This window comes from Lactuca saligna, chromosome 5 (genome assembly GCF_052625555.1).
Source record: "Lactuca saligna cultivar CGN05327 chromosome 5, ASM5262555v1, whole genome shotgun sequence".
Taxonomy (NCBI): Eukaryota; Viridiplantae; Streptophyta; class Magnoliopsida; order Asterales; family Asteraceae; genus Lactuca; species Lactuca saligna.
In genome coordinates, this window is record NC_136421.1 from 265802537 (window position 1) to 265822407 (window position 19871).

At 31.8% G+C, this 19871-nt stretch overlaps 1 protein-coding gene across 2 annotated transcripts; it reads left to right on the forward strand.

Moving 5' to 3' along the window:
* The first annotated feature begins 11853 nt into the window (after positions 1-11853).
* On the forward strand, positions 11854-13786 carry LOC145047700 (CBL-interacting protein kinase 18-like). 2 transcript variants are annotated; one of them, XM_078996038.1, is made up of 2 exons: positions 11854-11945; positions 12244-13786. In XM_078996038.1, the coding sequence occupies exon 2, from the start codon at positions 12544-12546 to the stop codon at positions 13753-13755; it is 1212 nt and encodes a 403-aa protein (XP_078852164.1). In that variant the 5' UTR covers positions 11854-11945; positions 12244-12543; the 3' UTR covers positions 13756-13786. The 2 variants fall into 2 exon arrangements, with proteins under 2 accessions (XP_078852164.1, XP_078852165.1); XM_078996039.1 differs by lacking the exon at positions 11854-11945 and adding an exon at positions 11952-12054.
* Positions 13787-19871: the final 6085 nt, after the last annotated feature.

A 19871-nucleotide genomic window follows, 5' to 3' on the forward strand; every position in this document is an offset into this window, starting at 1 on the left:
TCCCCAATTTCACGGCCAGAAAAGACCGACTTGTTTATGCTTTGTTTTAAAATCAGATTAATCGTTTAAAGAAAACGTTTGGAGAATTTGTTCCCAAAACAAAATATGATATGAATCTATCAAAACTTTTCTTGAAGAAATGTGTTTTCATTAAATAACAAAATCTTGGGATGTTATGTTCCGATACAGACCAAAAGCATAAACAGTACAATACATACCTTACAACAGTTATTTATAACTACTGGTCTATAATCCAAAATCTCTCGTCAAGTCATCCGACTTATACTGTTGTGCCATTACCTGTAATACAAAGAAAACCGAGTGGGTTAGGCTTGGGAGCCTGGTGAGCATATAGAGTTTTCAACCCACAATAATATAATTATTATATTTAATCATCAAACAATCAACCCAATTACCCATCCCCATTATCTTCGTTTAATCTTCCCTAAAGATATTATCCTAAGGGTCATCTCCGATATCATATTTACCTCTCATCTCCTTACATCTTATTTCCATATAAGTTTGTTCCTAAGAACTTTTCCTAAGGATCATCGCCTACATCGCATATACAATACTAATTCGGGGATCACTCCCTCAATATGTGTCTAGTAAGGGTTAGGGTATCATTGCATGATTACCCATCCACAACATCTCCTGGAATCGTAAATCATAATAAGGGTTACACTATCATCACATGAATACGCAGCCACAACATCGCCTGGACTCGTAATTCATAATAAGGGTTACACTATCATCACATGAATACGCAGCCACAACATCGCCTGGACTCGTAATTCATAATAAAGGTTAAACTATCATCACATGAATACGCAGCCACAACATCGCCTGGAATTGTAACTCATTACCTATTTATCATCAACTAATTATCATCACCATTATATCCTCACCCATCTCTTATCACATTATTTCATCACACACCAACTATTTCATTTACCCATGTTCTACCCAACATATTTGTAGATATAAATTACATATATAGTTTAAAACATATACAAACTTGTATAAAACATTCATCCAACATCCATATCAAATAAACAAACAATATATAAACACATAACACGTATTTCATAGCAAGTACTTCATATCGATGTGTTAGAAGAAAGTAACTACACACTCACACATATAAACAACAATATATATACACATATCACGTATTTTATAAAATACTTCATATCTATGTGTAAGATAAAAGTGACTATACACTCACTTGACCAGAAGATGATCGGATAGCACTACGGCTCTAAGAGTAGTACTTTTTCGGTGAAACTAGAAGATCTTCACACACCGGGCTTCTCGCAGGCAGAGCTTCGGCTCAGAAACTCTTTTCTTCTCGGGATCTTCGGGCTTCGGTACTTTCTTCGTGTCTCGGGATGATACCAGGGCTTCGAGGGTTTAAAATACGGCTTAGAGAGGGTATCGGGAGTGGGAGAGAAGAGATTGAGCAACCAAACTCGGCTGCCCCTTCAATTCTATTTATAGGGCCATTTTTCTGGATTCACGCCGGGAATCTCAAATACTGACATCGTGAGTTCAGTAGTTATCAGGTGTGTCATCGCAACTTGCGTCTTTCAGGCTCTAGAAGTTATAATTACTGAGTTCACGTCGTGAACACTGTATTCACGTCGTGAACTCTGACAGTTTTGGGGTTTTGCGCCCCGAACTTCAAAAATTCATAACTTTCGCATACAAACTCTGTTTTCGACGTTCTTTGTTTCCACGCGTAGGTAAAAACAAGATCTACAACTTTCGTTTAGACTTCATCGGCTAATTTTGAATTTAATTTTTATTATATTATTTTTAATAGGCCGGGACAGGAAAACTCCGTTATAAACTCATAATTTCTTCATCCGATGTCCGTTTTCGTCTGTCTTTTTACCGTTGGACTACTATCAATGAGATCTTCGATTCTCGTTTAGATCATTTCGGCTAGAAATCACTCGATCTTATATTTGAACTTCGGGCTATATATTGCTAATGTTGAAAATTCGAAAAATCATAACTTCTTCATACGAAGTCAGATTTAGACGTTCTTTTTATGCACACTCTTGGGTTAACGTATTCTACAAATTTCATTTAGATCTCTAAGGCCAAATATCTCTCTAATGTAAATTCACTATTTACGTCGCGTTGTGTCGTGTCGGTTTTGTCGCGAAACTTCGACAGGTCATAACTTCTTCTTATAACTCAGATTTCGACATTCTTTATATGTACGGAATCCTTGTAACATATACTATAGATTAGTTAAGATTAATCCTTCTAAATAATCTTCCATAAAAAAAAGTCATTGTTGATGCTTATTGTCTCTAAATTGACTAGCCCGGATCTACGTGGGTTACAATTTTCTGCCCCTCAGGATGATTACGTCCCGGAATCATCAATGAAATAGGACTTGTATAATGATTCCATACGTTATCTCTTCATCCTAGGTAATAACTGTAAGTTCTATGTTTCCTCGAAAGAGTATATAACTATTGGACCTCTCGATAGCAGGTAGTGCACAATCCTGCATGTGCTTTTCGTACTATGTTGAACTTTTAATCGTAACCTTCGAGTTACAAAATAAATCCTTACTAAGAACTCCTTCTTCTTCTTAGACTAAGTACTTTCCTTTATCTATTGTAACAGACCGATGGGTTGTGTTCTAACGACCTCTCATCGTATGATGCAACGCTTAGACTCAAGTCTCTTACAGTCAAATTCCAGAATGGAATATACCTTCCTTCATTTTATAATGTGATATAATCACATTTTTACATGTAGCATTTCTAGCTGCAAGCTTCCTTAACAACGATCGTGATGCTATCGATCGCATTGATTTCAATCTTCTGACTTGAGTTAGATGCTACCTCAAACTTGGTTCTATGAACCACGTAACAAACTCATTGTAGTCGGACTCAATATGATATGACCACTAGGTTCAGAATATCAGTTGTCTTTTTATTCATTACCGAAACAATGGTAACGACATACTTGAATAAAAACGAATCCAATTACAAGCTTCTTGGTAACCTTGTGACTTTCCCCGATCCAAGCGTGAGTCTTGTGCTTCCAGTAGTATATATCTCTACTACTATTCACACCTACTCATACTTGTCCCAAGTATTGTCTCGCAGTCCCCAAGTCCTAAAATCACAAAACAATTTAACACATACTAATGTGTCCAATTAATCATACAAATTTTCCTAAACTCTACTAGGACTTCTTCCATGCATATCTTCTATCATCAATCATGCTTCAACTCGATTGGTGATGGAAATTCCAGAATATGGGAAAACTTCAAGAATTACACCAATCGTTCCATCAGCCTGCCAATCGAAGGTGTACTTTAGACGTACCGTACTCTTCTAAACGTTCCGTTATTTTATCAAACATATTCTAAAGGTAAGATACCATTCTTACGATATCTTCCAATAGGTGTCACTCACTATTATAAGCCTTTCATTTCCTCTATTTACTCAATTCTCTACGACCCTTCACCATAACTTTTTGTACACCCAAGTATACGTTCGGTGTACCGGGCAAGAATGTAAGATAAGAAAGCTTTATTTACGATAGATGTATAAATATCCTTATCACTCCGAAACGTTCACATGCTAGTTCTAATACCGTATTCGTACGCTTAGAATCCTAAACACATAAGGTTTCCAGATCCGGTCGGCAACAGACCATAGATCCGAACAAACAATTCCATATATGGTAAACATATAACATTTAGCACATAAAAGAACTTTTGGCATCTTTCCTAAAAATATACTAGTGCTCGTGTCTAAAATATGGTAGACACTCATCTCAAAATCATTACTTAACATTCTAAGTTTAAGTCTAGAAATCCTACAAATTCCTAGTTCGCTTAAACTAATGCTTTGATACCAACTGTGACATCCCCAATTTCACGGCCATAAAAGACCGACTTGTTTATGCTTTGTTTCAAAATCAGAGTAATCGTTTAAAGAAAATGTTTGCAGAATTTGTTCCAAAAAAAAATATGATAAGAATCTATCAAAATTTTTCTTAAAGAAATGTACTTTCATTAAATAACAAAATCTCGGGATGTCATGTTCTGATACATACCAAAAGCATAAACAGTACAATACAGAACTTACAACAGTTATTTATAACTACTGGTCTATAATCCAAAATCTCTCGTCAAGTCATCCGACTTATGCTCTTGTGCCATTATATGTAATACAAAGAAAACTGAGTGGGTCAGGCTTGGGAGCCTGGTGAGCATATAGGGTTTTCAGCCCACAATAATATAATTATTATATTTAATCATCAAACAATCAACCTAATTACCCATCCCCATTATCTTCGTTTAATATTCCCTAAAGATATTATCCTAAGGGTCATCTCCGATATCATATTTACCTCTCATCACCTTACATCTTATTTCCTTATGTTTGTTCCTAAGAACTTTTCCTAAGGATCATCGCCTACATCGCATAGACAATACTAATTCGGGGATCACTCCCTCAGTATGTGTCTAGTAAGGGTTAGGGTATCATCACATGATTACTCATCCACAACATCGCATGGACTCGTAAATCATAATAAGGGTTAGACTATCATCACATGAATATGCAGCCACAACATCGCCTGGACTTGTAATTCATAATAAGGGTTAGACTATCATCGCATGAATACGCAACCACAACATAGCCTGGACTCGTAATTCATAATAAAGGTTAAGCTATCATCGTATAAATACGCAACCACAACATCGCCTGGACTCGTAATTCATTACCTATCTATCATCACCTAATTATCATCACCATTATATCCTCACCCATCTCTTATCACATTATTTCATCACACACCAACTATTTCATTTACCCATGTTCTACCCAACATATTTGTAGATATAAATTACATATATAGTTTAAAACATATACAAACCTGTATAAAACATTCATCTAACATCCATATCAAATAAACAAACAATATATAAGCACATAACACGTATTTCATAGCAAATACTTCATATCTATATGTTAGAAGAAAGTAACTACACACTCACACATATAAACAACAATATATATATACACATAGCACATATTTTATAAAATACTTCATATCTATGTGTAAGATGAAAGTGACTATACACTCACTTGATTAGAAGATGATCGGACAGCACTACGGCTCTAAGAGTAGTACTTTTTCGATGAAACTAGAAGATCTTCACACACCGGGCTTCACGCAGGCAGATCTTTGGCTCGGAAACTCTTTTCTTCTCAGGATCTTCGGGCTTCGGTACTTGCTTCATGTCTCGGGATGATACCGGGGCTTCGGGAGTTTAAAATAGGGCTTAGAGAGGGTATCGGGAGTGGGAGAGAAGAGATTGAGCAACCAAACTCGGCTGCCCCTTCAATTCTATCTATAGGGCCATTTTTCTAGATTCACGTCGTGAATCTCAAATATTGACGTCGTGAGTTCAGTAGTCATCAGGTGTGTCATCACAACTTGCGTCTGTCAGGCTCCAGAAGTTATAATTACTGAGTTCACGTCGTGAATACTGTAATCACGTCGTGAACTCTGACAGTTTTGGGGTTTTGCGCCCCGAACTTCAAAAATTCATAACTTTCGCATACAAACTTCGTTTTCGACGTTCTTTTTTTCCACGCGTAGGTAAAAACAAGATCTACAACTTTCGTTTGGACTTCATTGGCTAATTTTGACTTTAATTTTTATTATATTATTTTTAGTAGGCCGGGACAGGAAAACTCCGTTATAAACTCATAATTTCTTCATCCGATGTCCGTTTTCGTCTGTCTTTTTACTGTTGGACTACTATCGATGAGATCTTCGATTATCGTTTAGATCGTTTCAGCTAGAAATCACTCAATCTCATATTCGAACTTCGGTCTGCATATTGCTAATGTTGAAAATTCGAAAAATCATAACTTCTTCATACGAAGTCAGATTTAGACGTTCTTTTTATGCACACTCTCGGGTTAACGTATTCTACGAATTTAATTTAGATCGCTAAGGCCAAATATCTCTCTAACGTAAATTCACTATTTACGTCGCGTTGTGCGTGCCGGTTTTGTCGCGAAACTTCGACATGTAATAACTTCTTCGTTATAACTCAGATTTCGACATTCTTTATATGTACGGAATCCTTGTAACATACACTATAACCTAGTTAAGATTAATCCTTCTAAATAATCTTCCATAAAAAAAGTCATTGTTGATGCTTATTGTCTCTAAATTGACTAGCCCCCGGATGTACGAGCGTTACAAATTACTATCTTGTTAGTTTATGTTGATGACATTATATTAACTGGAAATAATGAAGTTGAACTGAAACAGGTAAAAGATTGTTTGAAAACTCAGTTTTAATTAAGGATCTTGGTGTTTTAAAATATTTCTTAGGATTTGAAGTTGTTAACATTGTTAATGGTGTTTGTTTAAATAAGAGAAAGTATTGTCTTGAATTGTTGCATGAGTATGCTATGCTTGGATGCAAACTAGTTACCATTCCTCTTGAAACAAATTTAATTGTTAGTTATGGTGAAATGAGTTAAAACTATGAGTTCTTGTCAAGTATAACTGAATTCCAAAAGTTAATTGGTAAATTGATCTATCTTACCATTACGAGACCAGATATTTCGTATAGTGTTTACGTTCTCAGCCAATTTATGCATAAAACTACGAATGTGCATTTAAAAATTGCTTTTAGGTTGTTATGATATTTGAAAAATAGTCCTGGAAAGGGTATTGCTATTACATAGTCTAATGTCTTGAGTGAAAAGGTTATGTTGATGCTGATTGGGCAAAGTGTTTGTCTATTCGTAGGTCTGTTACAAGTTATATGGCTTATTTTAATAATTTATTGGTGTCATGGAAGAGTAAGAAATAATCTATTGTTTCTAGGTCTTATGCCGAGTCTGAATATAGGACACTTGGTTCAATAACCTGTGAAATTATTTAGATTCTCAAAATTTTATTTGAGCTGGGAATGAAAGGGTTATCTCCAGTTTTCGTATATTCAACTATTAAGTTTAAGTTAGCTTTGAATCTTGTATTTCATGAACACACCATGCATTTTGAAATCATTTGCATTTTGTTCGATTTTTTTTTTCAAATGGTGTTTTGAAGTTGGTTAAAATTTCTTCTTTTGATCAAAATGCTGACATTTTAACTAAGTCTTTAGGTTTTAAACAACATGATTTTTTGACAAATAAAATGGGCTTGGTTGATGTGTTTAATAAAAAGGAAAAATAAATAATTTGATTGAGGTGAGATGTTGAAAATTGTATATATTTTCTCATTCAATCTCTTTATTTATTTTGTTGATTTATTTTGTAAATAGATTTGATATAAGGGTGTGTTGTGTACAATTTGAATTTCTTGATCAGGGCTTGGTTTGTTATATATTGTGTTCAAGGGGTTGATTATGTTATGAAATTCTGTTGGGTTACGTGTCACTTTTGACTAATTTGTAGGAATAAACATGCATATCTTATTCGATCCAATATCTGATCCATGATCCATGACCCGGAGTATATATTTTGTTGGAAGTTGCTGAATTCGTCATATTTTATTCATTTTGTTCTTCACACACATACTAAGCTCTCTCTTTTCTCTCTTAGCTCGTTTGTATAGAGTTATGATTAGGGGTTACTCCCTTGTGTTCTTGTTTTTTGTATTTGTTCTATGATTCTTGTGTAATCGTTGTAGATATAAGTTGATTGATATTGTGAAAGTAGATATAGGTTTTGTAGTGAGGTTTCTGTTTGTAAGTAACTGAAAACATTCTAATTCTTTGTCCTTAAATGATATAGAAATCATTGATGCTGTGCATGTTGAGAATCTGATGTTTTTGACGGTCTTCGTGAAAACTTTTGAAATGATATCTTTTTAGATTTCATGTGCTTATTACTTTTTCTTTTCAAATTAAACTTTATGATTAATTAATATAAAATAAGACGTATTTGGATATATAAATATTTTTTCATCATCAATTATGTTTATTGACTTCAAATTGTTGTATATTTAGGTTATAACATAAGGTGTCATATGTCCTTATATCTTCATGGAAAACCTCACTTTGATACAAACTTGAAAGAAAAAGTTACACTTATGACCGCGTAACTACGAATTGGTCCCTATAGTTAATTGTAAAACATTTTATTAAAGTATATTATGATTGGAGTCTAGAATGGATTCGATGTACCAAACACACGAAAAAAAAAGACAAAAACAAACACTCAAAGTGTACCATAAACACGGAAAAACATCATATTAAACAACTATTTTGAAACGGAACTTGTGGGGGTCTTATTGCCTTTTGGCTCGTTTTAAAGAAGGCAGTACTAAACCTTAGATCTATAATTTATTGAGTATTGATCATAGAAACTAAAAAGATAACAGTTTATATGATTAGTGTGAAAAGAACGCTCCTACATTAACTTTTGATATGATGAGGTGACTTATATATAAAATCAAATAAATGAAAAAAAACAACCAGATAATTGCATTAAAAAAATAAATTAACAAGACGCAACCAGTTTGATAATCAAAGTATATTTTTAGCATGTTCTACCACTTTAGATGTATTTATTTATAGAATACGGTGGATGTCACATTCATGCCTACCTTATGGTTATATTGCCTTCGCCTCTAGGGGTGTTAGTGTACGCATTAGTGTGATGCGATCTTTTAAATGCTTGCATCCCTAAAAAAATAATCTTGAACTTCACATATATCTTACAAATACTTATCGAATGTTTATATTGTATGCTCATAATATTTTTCTAGAACTATTAATATATATCTAACTAGTTATTATATATCACTTCAAAGTTATAACCCAAGTTTATCTATTTTCGAGGGGTAAAATATGAGATTGGCTACTTTGCAATAACCCAAAAAATGGAGAATGACTTTGGACAATAATTAATTTTTCAGTAAGTTTACATCTGGGTAACTATCTTTTTTTGTACAAATCTAGGTAACAAACTTGTTGGAAGTGTTCACATATGATCATTATGACCGGCTGTAGCAGGTTACATTCTAGATGTGAACACTTACAACAAGTTCATTACCTAGATGTGTAAAAAAAATAATTACTCAAATATGAAAAAACGAAAAGTAAGAGTAAATTACACAAATGGTCAGTGTGTTTTGGGGGAATTTGTGTTTTTGTTTCTAACTTTTTTTTTTAAACTCGGATGGTCTATACTGTTTATTTCTGTTACGTGTTTGATCATTGTCTTACATAAAAAGACTATTGTGCCATTATTAATTTATTTTTTAATTAATTTTCTTATTTATGTATTTATTTTTTATATATTTAAAAAAAAATAATAGACCTCATATATTTGTATCTCCTCACCCACTAAAGATGAAGAGACAGGGTATATCATAGGGATGATCTGATCCGTAAGGACCATGATTGGGAATTGTTTGACCGTGTTTCTCTAAGGAAGAGACAAAATAGAATCAACTTGAATTCGGGACCATTATTCGAAATCTTAGTGAAACACTTTATTTGTTATCTCATGTCTGTTTTCGTGAAAAAAATACCAATTGAAGTGGGGAGTTTTTTCAAACAACAAAGGGTTGGGTTAACTATTAAATCAAATGATATTGAGCACTAAAGATGAGGATATATAAATATGTGAGTTCTATTAATTTTTTTTAAATATATAAAAAAAATACATAAATAAAAAAATTAATAAGGGCACAATAGTCTTTTTAGGTAAGACAAGGACCAAACTCACAACAAAAATAAATAATAGGGGCCGTCTGAGTTTAAAAAATAAGTTAGGGACCAAAAACACAAATTCCCCCAAACCACAGGGACCTTTTGTGTAATTTACTCATACTTTTCGTTTTCTTCATACTTGAGTAACTATTTTTTTTATAAACATCTAGGTAACGGACTTGTTGAAAGTGTTCACATTTAGGATGTAACCTGCTACAGGAGATCATAATGATCATATGTGAACACTTCAACAAATTTGTTATCTAGATGTGTAAAAAAATAGTTATCCAGATGTGAATTTACTGAAAAGTTAATTACCGTCCGAAGTTATTCCCCCCACCCCCCCCCCCCCCCTAAAAAAAAAAAAACAATTGCTTACCTTTTAGTATGTGAAAATAATGTACTTTAACAAAAAAGGTTATTACTAAATCGATGAAAATGATAAAACTATATAGTTTTTAAAGGGATAATGACTTGATAGGGTAAAATACTTTTTGAAATGTACACATTTAATCTTTATTTATTTCTTTATTTTTTTTTAAAATAAACCCTTATACTTTATTAATATGTACACATTAGGCCATTTTCACCGGATTCTACAGGTTTTGCTGACGTGGGAGAGTTTATTTTACAGAAAAAAAAGAATAAGGACTGAATGAGTACATTTCAAAAAGTATCTTACCATATCAAGTCATTTTCCTTTTCTATTATTTTGTTGAAATGAAATACCCAGATGGCATCCACATATCCACAACGAGATTTTTCCAACTTTTATTCATCATGAAAAAGAGGGAGAACCCCGATCTCCAACGACTCCTTTGTGTGTTCCTACACATCACTGGTAGCAAGGAGGAATGATGACAAAAACAACAAGGTCGAAGTGGGAGGCAGGAGGAAGTAGAGACGGTAGTTGGCGGCGAGGAGCTGCTCTGGTAGCCCCTTTGTCGATTCTTTTTTTTTGGCAACATGTCTCAAACATGGAGGCAAAATGAGACAGATCGGAGAAACACAACAGGTAATGGGTGTTTGGTTGTTGTTGTTCGACCGGAAGGAAGAAAGACGAGAAAGAGAAGGTCACCGCCCTTTTCTTGTTGCTGGAGGATCACCCACCTCCGGTGACTAAGCTAATTAATTACTATTTAGTGCCACTTGTGCTTCCACATCAGCAAAACCTTTAGAATCCGGTGAAAAGTATCTAATGTGTACGTATTAATAAAGTATAAGAGTTTATTTTACAAAAAAAAATAAAAATAAAGATTAAATGTGTACAATTCAAAAAGTATCTTACCATATCAAGTTAATTTCTCTAAAAGAAAATTCGTATATAACCGGTATACCGGATATAGCCGGTCACAAGGATTGCATTGTTACAAAAAAAAGTATAAGAGTGTATTTTAAAAAAAAAGAATAATAATTAAATATGTATATTTCAAAAAGTATTTCACTCTATGAAGTTATTTTTTTTTTTATATATATTTATTTTTGAATATGTAGTGGATGACCCTATCAAGTTATTTTCCCTTTTCTATATATCTATTTTTGGAGTTTGAATATGTAGTGGATGATAATAACATCTAGGGAAATGATTTTGTTTATTTTAGATAAGATCCACCAGTAGCATATCTTTGAGCAAGACCCACCCACTAAAACTTTTTCCATAAACTAATAAAAAAGCAAGTCTAGGAATAGAGCGAAAGGAGCTGGAAAAACTCAAAACTTCTTTTTATTACATGACTAAAAATATAATATGAATATTATGTATCGATTCAATTAAATAATTATGGTTGCGAGTTGCCTGTTGCGACTTTCGAATTTGTTTCGTAGTTCGTTCATATACGTAAGCAATGTGTTACGTTGTATTTCGAAATATTTACATCATTGTAACAATATAAATTATTTTATATTTAACTAATATCATCACCCCAAATTATAAAACTCGGCAAAATGCAATTTGATAAGTTTATCTTTATATAACAAATATTTGTTTTATGATATTCAAAGGATAGTCATTAGTGACATAACAACTTCCATTTTGATTATCAATGTTACCATTTTAAAGATAGTCATTAGTGACATAAGAAATTCCAAAATAATTTATAATAATACAAATTAATATAATTAATTTCGCTGTTACATTTATAAAGCCACACAGGTGCGTGTTCATGCATGTATACCTTTCATATGCTACACGCCTTTCAAATTTGAATCAAAAAAGGTACATCCTCCCAAGTTTTCCTTTATTCTTTTTCGATTTTACTTATCAATTCTCGCACTAGATCTATATTTGCGATGTGCTCAATGATTGAAAGTTATATGCATCTTCGGTGAGTTGTTCGTTGATTATATAGTTTTGCTGTTGATTTGTTCATCATATTTGTATATTTGATGATTTAGTTATGATTTGATATTTACTTGCACTTGAAACGTAATCCAATTGACTCCTCATATTTGGAATGAAACAAGAACATTTGATGGATCGGTTTAGCACTGACATACTTTTTTCTTCGTTTCAGTTCATAAAGTTGCTGGAGTTTCTGCAAGTGCCTTCCAACTGTTCGACAAAAGTTCTAGTTCAAAACCTTCATTGTAGTCGATTTCATCAAAAAAAAGAACAGGGAATGCAGAGAAATGCGTTTTCAAATCCGGATATCTTTTGAATATGGAGTTCCATATAAGCCATCCTCATTTCTCCTTGACGAGATTGGAGATAAGCACACTCAGCTACCTGGTAATATTATTCTCTACAGTTTCTCAAAGTACTTTCAAGGTCAAAACATAGTTTACCATTTCAAGTTACAACTATTGTGGTCCAAATGGAACGTTATGAATTAGGGAAATTATTAGGGCAAGGGAATTTTGCAAAAGTCTACCATGGAAGAAACCTTGAAACAGGGATGAGTGTTGCAGTTAAGGTTATAAACAAAGATAAGGTTATGAAAGTAGGGTTGATTGATCAAATCAAGAGAGAGATCTCAGTGATGAAATTAGTCAAACACCCGAATGTAGTCCAACTCTATGAAGTCATGGCTACAAAAACCAAGATTTACTTCATTCTAGAATACCTAAAAGGAGGTGAACTCTATGATAAGGTGGCTACAGGGAGGCTGAAAGAGGCCACTGCGAGAAAATACTTTCAACAACTCATCACAGCCATCAATTTCTGCCATAACCAAGGAGTTTACCACAGGGATTTGAAGCCTGAGAATTTGTTATTAGATGAAGATGGGAATCTGAAAGTTTCAGATTTTGGATTAAGTGCTTTGGTTGATACCAAATGGGAAGAAGATGGTTTGCTTCACACAAGTTGTGGGACACCCGCCTACGTGGCGCCTGAAGTAATTTACCAAAAAGGGTATGATGGGGAAAAAGCCGATATTTGGTCTTGTGGGGTGATCTTGTTTGTGCTTTTGTCTGGTTTTCTTCCGTTTCAAGATTCGAATCTCATGGTGATGTATAGAAAGATCACAAGGGCGGAATTCAAGTTCCCAAATTGGTTCCCTTCTGAAGCAAGAAAGTTAGTGTCAAAGATCTTGGATCCAAACCCTAAAACCAGGATTTCCATTGCAAAGATAATGGAAAATTCGTGGTTTAAAAAGGGTTTTGTTTCTGAGGGCTCTTTTGGAGAGACAATCAAGGACTTCAGATTTCTAGGAAAACCAGATGACTTGAATGCATTTGATATCATTTCCTTGTCACCGGGATTTGACTTGTCAGGATTGTTCAATGATGATGCCATAGATGAGAAGGAAGTGAAATTCATGTCGAAAATGTCGTTTGTTACCATAGTTTTGAAATTGGAAGAAATAGCCAAGATTTCAATGTTGAAAGTGATGAAAAATGATGGTGGGTTACTAAAAATGGAAGGGTTAAATGATGGTAAAAACCGTGTTTTAGACATTCATTTTGAAATATTCGAGATCGCACATGATGTTCATATCATCGTGGCGAAAAGATTGGGAGGTAATAAGTTTGAGTTTTGGGAGATTGTAAACGAGCATATAAAGCCGACCCTTGTGGACAGTTGACAGTATATAAAAATAGTATTTACGTCTTTTATACTGACAGTATCAAGAGCGAGTCTGTGTTGTGTGCCAATTTTTTTTTTTTTTTTTTTTTTTTTTTTTTTTTTTGTCTTCCAACATAACAAAAATGACCATAATCATTACACGCCACTTAAGTTATGATAATTAAGAAATTATTAGATATAATTTTTTAAGCCCCATTATATTATGTACAAAGTTTTTGTTTTTGACAAGTGGATCCAGTGAAAATTGGATAATTATTTTGTAAATGGCAAACATTACTTAACAATGGAAGCATGTGTTTTGCATTATTGTTTTGAATCAATTAAAATTAAAAATCAACACAATGAGATGATTCAAGTAAATCACATAAATGGAGCTAGCGGGGCGGCAAAACCATAGCCCTCGATTTTGAGTTTCGATGTTATATTCTGCTAAAATTTGTCGTTTACAAAAAAGAAAAAAAAAAATCAAATAAAATATGGATCCAAAATTCTCGTGATAACCCATAGCTAAAATCTTTCAAAATTTCAAATTTCAAATCGTATATTATATCGTTTCAAAAAAGCCTATGCAAATTAAATACAAACAGAATATAAAAAAGCAGCGTTACATTTTTAATATATATATATATATATATATATATATATATATATATATATATATATATATATATATATATATATATATATATATATATATATATATATATATATAGGGTTAGGTTCATGTGACACAACCTAATTTTGTGAGACCGTGAAACGTATTTTTTTTATTTTTTTTAGTTAATTCAAATTCTGAAAATAATATTAATTTTTTTTTATTTTTCCATTTATTTTTTATTTTAAAATTATTTTTAGAATATGTACAGTTAATATTCTATTTAGCAAATTTCACGTATTTTTAAAAAAAAATAGAATTTTTATTTTATTTTATTTTATTTTTTTTTTAGTTAATTCAAGTTCCAAAAACAATATTTAAAAAAAGAATTTTTAGATTTTTCCATTTATTTTGCATTTTAAAATTATTTTTTAAAATATGTCAATGTAATATTCTATTTAGAATATTTCACGTATTTAAAAAAAAAACGGGATTTTTATTTATTTATTTATTTATTTTTTATATTTTTTTAGTTAATTCAAGTTCCGAAAATAATATTTAAAAAAAGAATTTTTGGATTTTTCCATTTATTTTGTATTTTAAAATTATTTTTAGATTTGGTTTCATGGTCTCACAAAATTAGAATGGTCTCTAATAAATCTGAATATATATATATATATATATATATATATATATATATATATATATATATATATATATATATATATATATATATATATATATATATATATATATATATATATATATAGGGTTGAGAACTCATACTTTTCTGAAAACCTAAGTACTAAATGTGCAGCGTTGGATCAAAATTAAATCATTAAGGGCATGATCGTCATCATACCAATCCACTTATTTTTTTGTATTATTGAAAATATTAATAAAAAGCTCTCAAATTAACATTATAAAACAAAATTTTTTAAAAAAATGTAACTTTAAAAAAAAAAAAAAAAAAAAAACTGCATTTTTTCTAAGATACTGCAATTTTTTCAAAAAAAGTGCAACTTTTTCAAAAAAAACTACAACTTTTTTTTAAAAAAAAAAACTGCAATTTTTTTAATAAAGCTTCATTTTTTAAAAAGTATATATATATATATATATTTTTTTAAAATCAGTAAATTTATATAAAAAAACTAGAATATTTATAAAAAAAAAAAAAAAAAACTCTAATTTTTTTAACGAAAAAAAAAATCAACATTTTAGGTGCATATATTCATATTTTTTCAAATGAATATATACATATTTCTTATACTATAATATTCGCAAGTAAATCATAAAAAATCTCATTTTTATTAATCAATATATAAACATAATAGTACAAGTATTTTTTCGATACAAAACAAAAAATAGAAAATGATACGAAAATTTACAATGTTATCATTTCGTCATATCAAAATTTCATATTTTCTTCAATTTATTACTTTTCACCTCTTCAATATTTTTAACAAATTTTACGAAATCTACAAGAAAATTAAAAAAAAAAAATGATTAATGCAAGAAAACTCATAAAAATGCACATGCATATATCATATAAGATTTACATGTGATTCATATGTGAATTACATGTGAATCACATGTGAATCACATGTAATTCATATGTGAGTTACATGTGAATCACATGTAATTCTTATGTGATTCACTTGTGATCTACATGTGAATCACATGTAATTCATATGTGAATCACTTGTGATTCATATGTACCTCATATGGGATTCACTTGTGAGTTACATGTGATTTTATATGTGAGTTACATGTGATTCATATGTGCATAACTTGTGATTTACATGTGAATCACTTGTGATTTATATTTGAATCACTTGTGATTTATATGTGATTCACTTGTGATTCACATGTGAATCACTTGTGATTCACATGTGAATCACATGTAATTCATATGTGCTTCACTTATGATTTATATGTGAATCACATGTGATCCATATGTGAACTACATCTGATTTTTTTCTACTACTATATGAGATTTGTTGAATTCCAAAACACAAATTCAAAAATAGAATACTAAAGAAGCAGATGGTAATTATTAGTGCACTATATAATTAGTTTATGTCCAAAAAATAATATAAATATTAGAATGTTTGTAAAGATTCTATATATCCAAATTATTAGTTGAAAAACTAAAAAAATATAAAAGTACCCAAAATATTCAAGAACCCCAGCAACCTGATCAGCTAAGTCATCAATAGATAACAATAAGTCATCAACAGGTAACAATGGATCAATATATGACATTGTTGTAGCTCCCAAATACAATAACTCTTAAAGATGTATAAAATAAGATAGGAATACAAATTGTTTTACTATTGAATTGTTTATATATTTAAAAAAGAATAATAAAAAATAAAAATGAAGTTTTGATTGCTGACCTCATGGCCGGGAGGGCTAATATGGTAAATGCAAAAATTATGAAGAAGTAAAGAAAATGCTTCATGGCATAAGAAAAGACCTTGGAAACATGACATATCTGTTAAAACATGCAAACAAATAAGCAAGATTTTATTTATTTTCAACAAATTTTGTTGATTAACGAATAAAAAACAGAATCACTTACGATTTAAATCTAAATTAGGATATGTAATAAGAGCTGGCTTCTCTTGATCTTCATATATGGCAACAGAAACAAATCCACTGGATGTTTTTACAAGGTGTTCCTGGAAATGAAATTATTAATTTGTGTAACAATGAGAACATGAATTTAAGATATAGATTAAATTCAAATTAGTACACAATGAATAACATGAATCCCCTTACAAAGAAAACGATGGGTTCATGGAATCACAAATGACCTCAAATGGTTTAGGACAACGTAGTGGTTGAGTTTCTCCATTGGTGTCAATACCTCAATATGTTGCAACCATAACCATTTCAAACATTTACATGATATCTCTTTTTTACTAATTTTTAATAATTTAGGATCCTTTTCTTTTAACTCAATCAATCCAGATAACTATTATGGCTTTCTTTTTTACTTAATCTTAATCTAGACACAATGTATTAATAAGTTAAGTAAAAGAACCAAGATTAATGTATCAAGACACTAACATTTAACATATTTGATGAATATCATGAAGATTTATCCAGTCATACAGAACTATAAAAAAAGTTAAAAACAATAACTCAAATTTCAACCACTTTAGGTAGAATGATATAGTTAGTACCTGTGTGATGACTTTATTGGCAACGAGTTCATCGATATTTCCGATGTTGACTTGGACAGAAACCTATATTGGAATTGGTTTATCATTCATGAAGTCAAAATGAAGTTAACATGTGATATTTCTCATTAAGGCATTTCATTGAACATGTTGAGTGCAAACAAATATCTATATTTTTCAATAACACATGTGTCTATTTTTATACATACAATCAACACAAGGATTTAACTCTTTATAAAAACTTATTAACTAAATAGGTTCAACTAAATGATTAGGCAAAACAAATTCATAAAGGTCAAACAAAGGTCAGGAGTCAACAATACAAATAGATGATAACTAAATTTTGATCGACAAGGGATCATCTTCTTTGTTCAGGTCTTCAATCCACAATGGAGGCCGAGATGAAGTGAGTGATTACATTGTACTCTAGGGAACAAATTGATGGAGGATAAAACGATTCAAAATCAAAGAATCTTCACTGGAGTTTTTTAAATGAAGAACGTGAGATCAAGGAGTTCAGCAATAATGAAACTTCAATCATTGGGGGATTTTAGATTTCAGATAGATTGATGATCAATGATGATAGTTTGATCTATTAGGATCTGGAAATCGATGATAAATCATGTTCGTCGTTTATCTTCACTGTATTCATGTGAGTAGAAGCAATTTTAGAATCGAAAGCATGGAATTTGATGAAGGATTAGAGGCAATTCGACGGAGGTGAGTCGTCGGAGGATGGATCGTAGGTTTGAGTGAGAGAGGAAAACGGAGAGGAGAGAGAGATATATATATAAAAATTTATTTTATCAGATATTAGATTTAAGAAATAATTTAATTATACTTTTATTCCTATAATACACTTGACTGAATTAATTAAGATACACTTCCTTCTTTTTTGTCTACTCATTTACAAAAACACCACCTTACATCTCGACCCTTCATTTTTTTGATCCAACGTTCTACCTTTAGTTCTCGGGAAACTTTGAGTTCTCAAATGATCATTCCTATATATATATATATATATATATATATATATATATATATATATATATATATATATATATATATATATATATGGGTTTGGCCAACATATGTCTCCTGTGGAGTATCGTACCATCCACACATATCGACTTATGATTCCAATATTCCCAGCCGATGGGATATGCCCGATGTGCTGCAAGGCATGTTTGGACTCTTTCGACGAGCTTGCAGTTCATTGCAAAGAACTCCCGGGGTTCAAATACAGTCACAATATGGTTAGGGATGTTTCGGTCGACATATGTAAGCCTGTTGGGGTTTCCGCCAAGAAAGAGGCTCATGTGAATTTCCTGACTGACCCGACAGAAGGAGGTCAACCCTTAGACCGGATGACGTTTTGATTTTTGGATGGGTTGGCGGGAAACACGCATGTCTGGACCTTACAGGGGTATCCCTCTCGCAAGTTTGAGGGTTGGGGGTTTTACGGCGGGACAGGCTGCATTAAAAGCTGCTACTTGCAAGGTCACAAAATATGAGAAACTATGCATGGAAAATCAACACGCGTTCATACCATTTGCATTTGATACGTTTGGTTTCCTTGCACTGGATGCGGTGGAGCTTCTTAGTATACTACAACAGATTATGCACAACCATGTTATATCCCCTAGATCTATGGATGTAGTCTTTAAAAGAATTGGTTTTACCATACAAAGGGTTTAGCGGCACAACTTCTTGTTCGCTTGCCTTCTCATTCGTTGTATGATGATAACTAAAACAGTTAATATATATATATATATATATATATATATATATATATATATATATATATATACATATATATATATATATATATATAGGTTCAGGTATTTAAAGTAATTATGTTATTGTATGCATAAATGTGGGTCAATCAAAATTAAATAAAAAATTAAATAAGTAAATAAATAAATAAGGGTAATTTAGTAATTTGTTTAGTAACTTCCAAAATAATCCTTATAATCATGGTATTGACTTTTAACCTAATCTCTCCAATTTAAATCTCGTTCCCCTCTTTATCTAAAAACCAAATCTTGGACGATCTGCAAAATTGGAATAGACTACAAACCGGTCAACTCGTAGTCCACAAGAAAACCCGTATAGAGATGGATGAGGAAGGCATCCCACCCACCGCGCTCTGCGAGATCTCCTTCCTCCAGATGCTCTCCAATTCCATCTATATCGTCCGCCTCATCTACGTCCAACATATCCACCATAACGACAAACCCCTTCTCTACCTCATCTTTGAGTATCTGGACACCGATATCAAGAAGTTCACTGATTCTCATTGCAAGTGCCCTAATCCCTTTCCTCTACCTC

Excerpts from the sequence above, each read along its gene's own strand:
- LOC145047700 (XM_078996038.1), top strand. The coding sequence starts at position 12,544 with ATGGAACGTTATGAATTAGGGAAATTATTAGGGCAAGGGAATTTTGCA.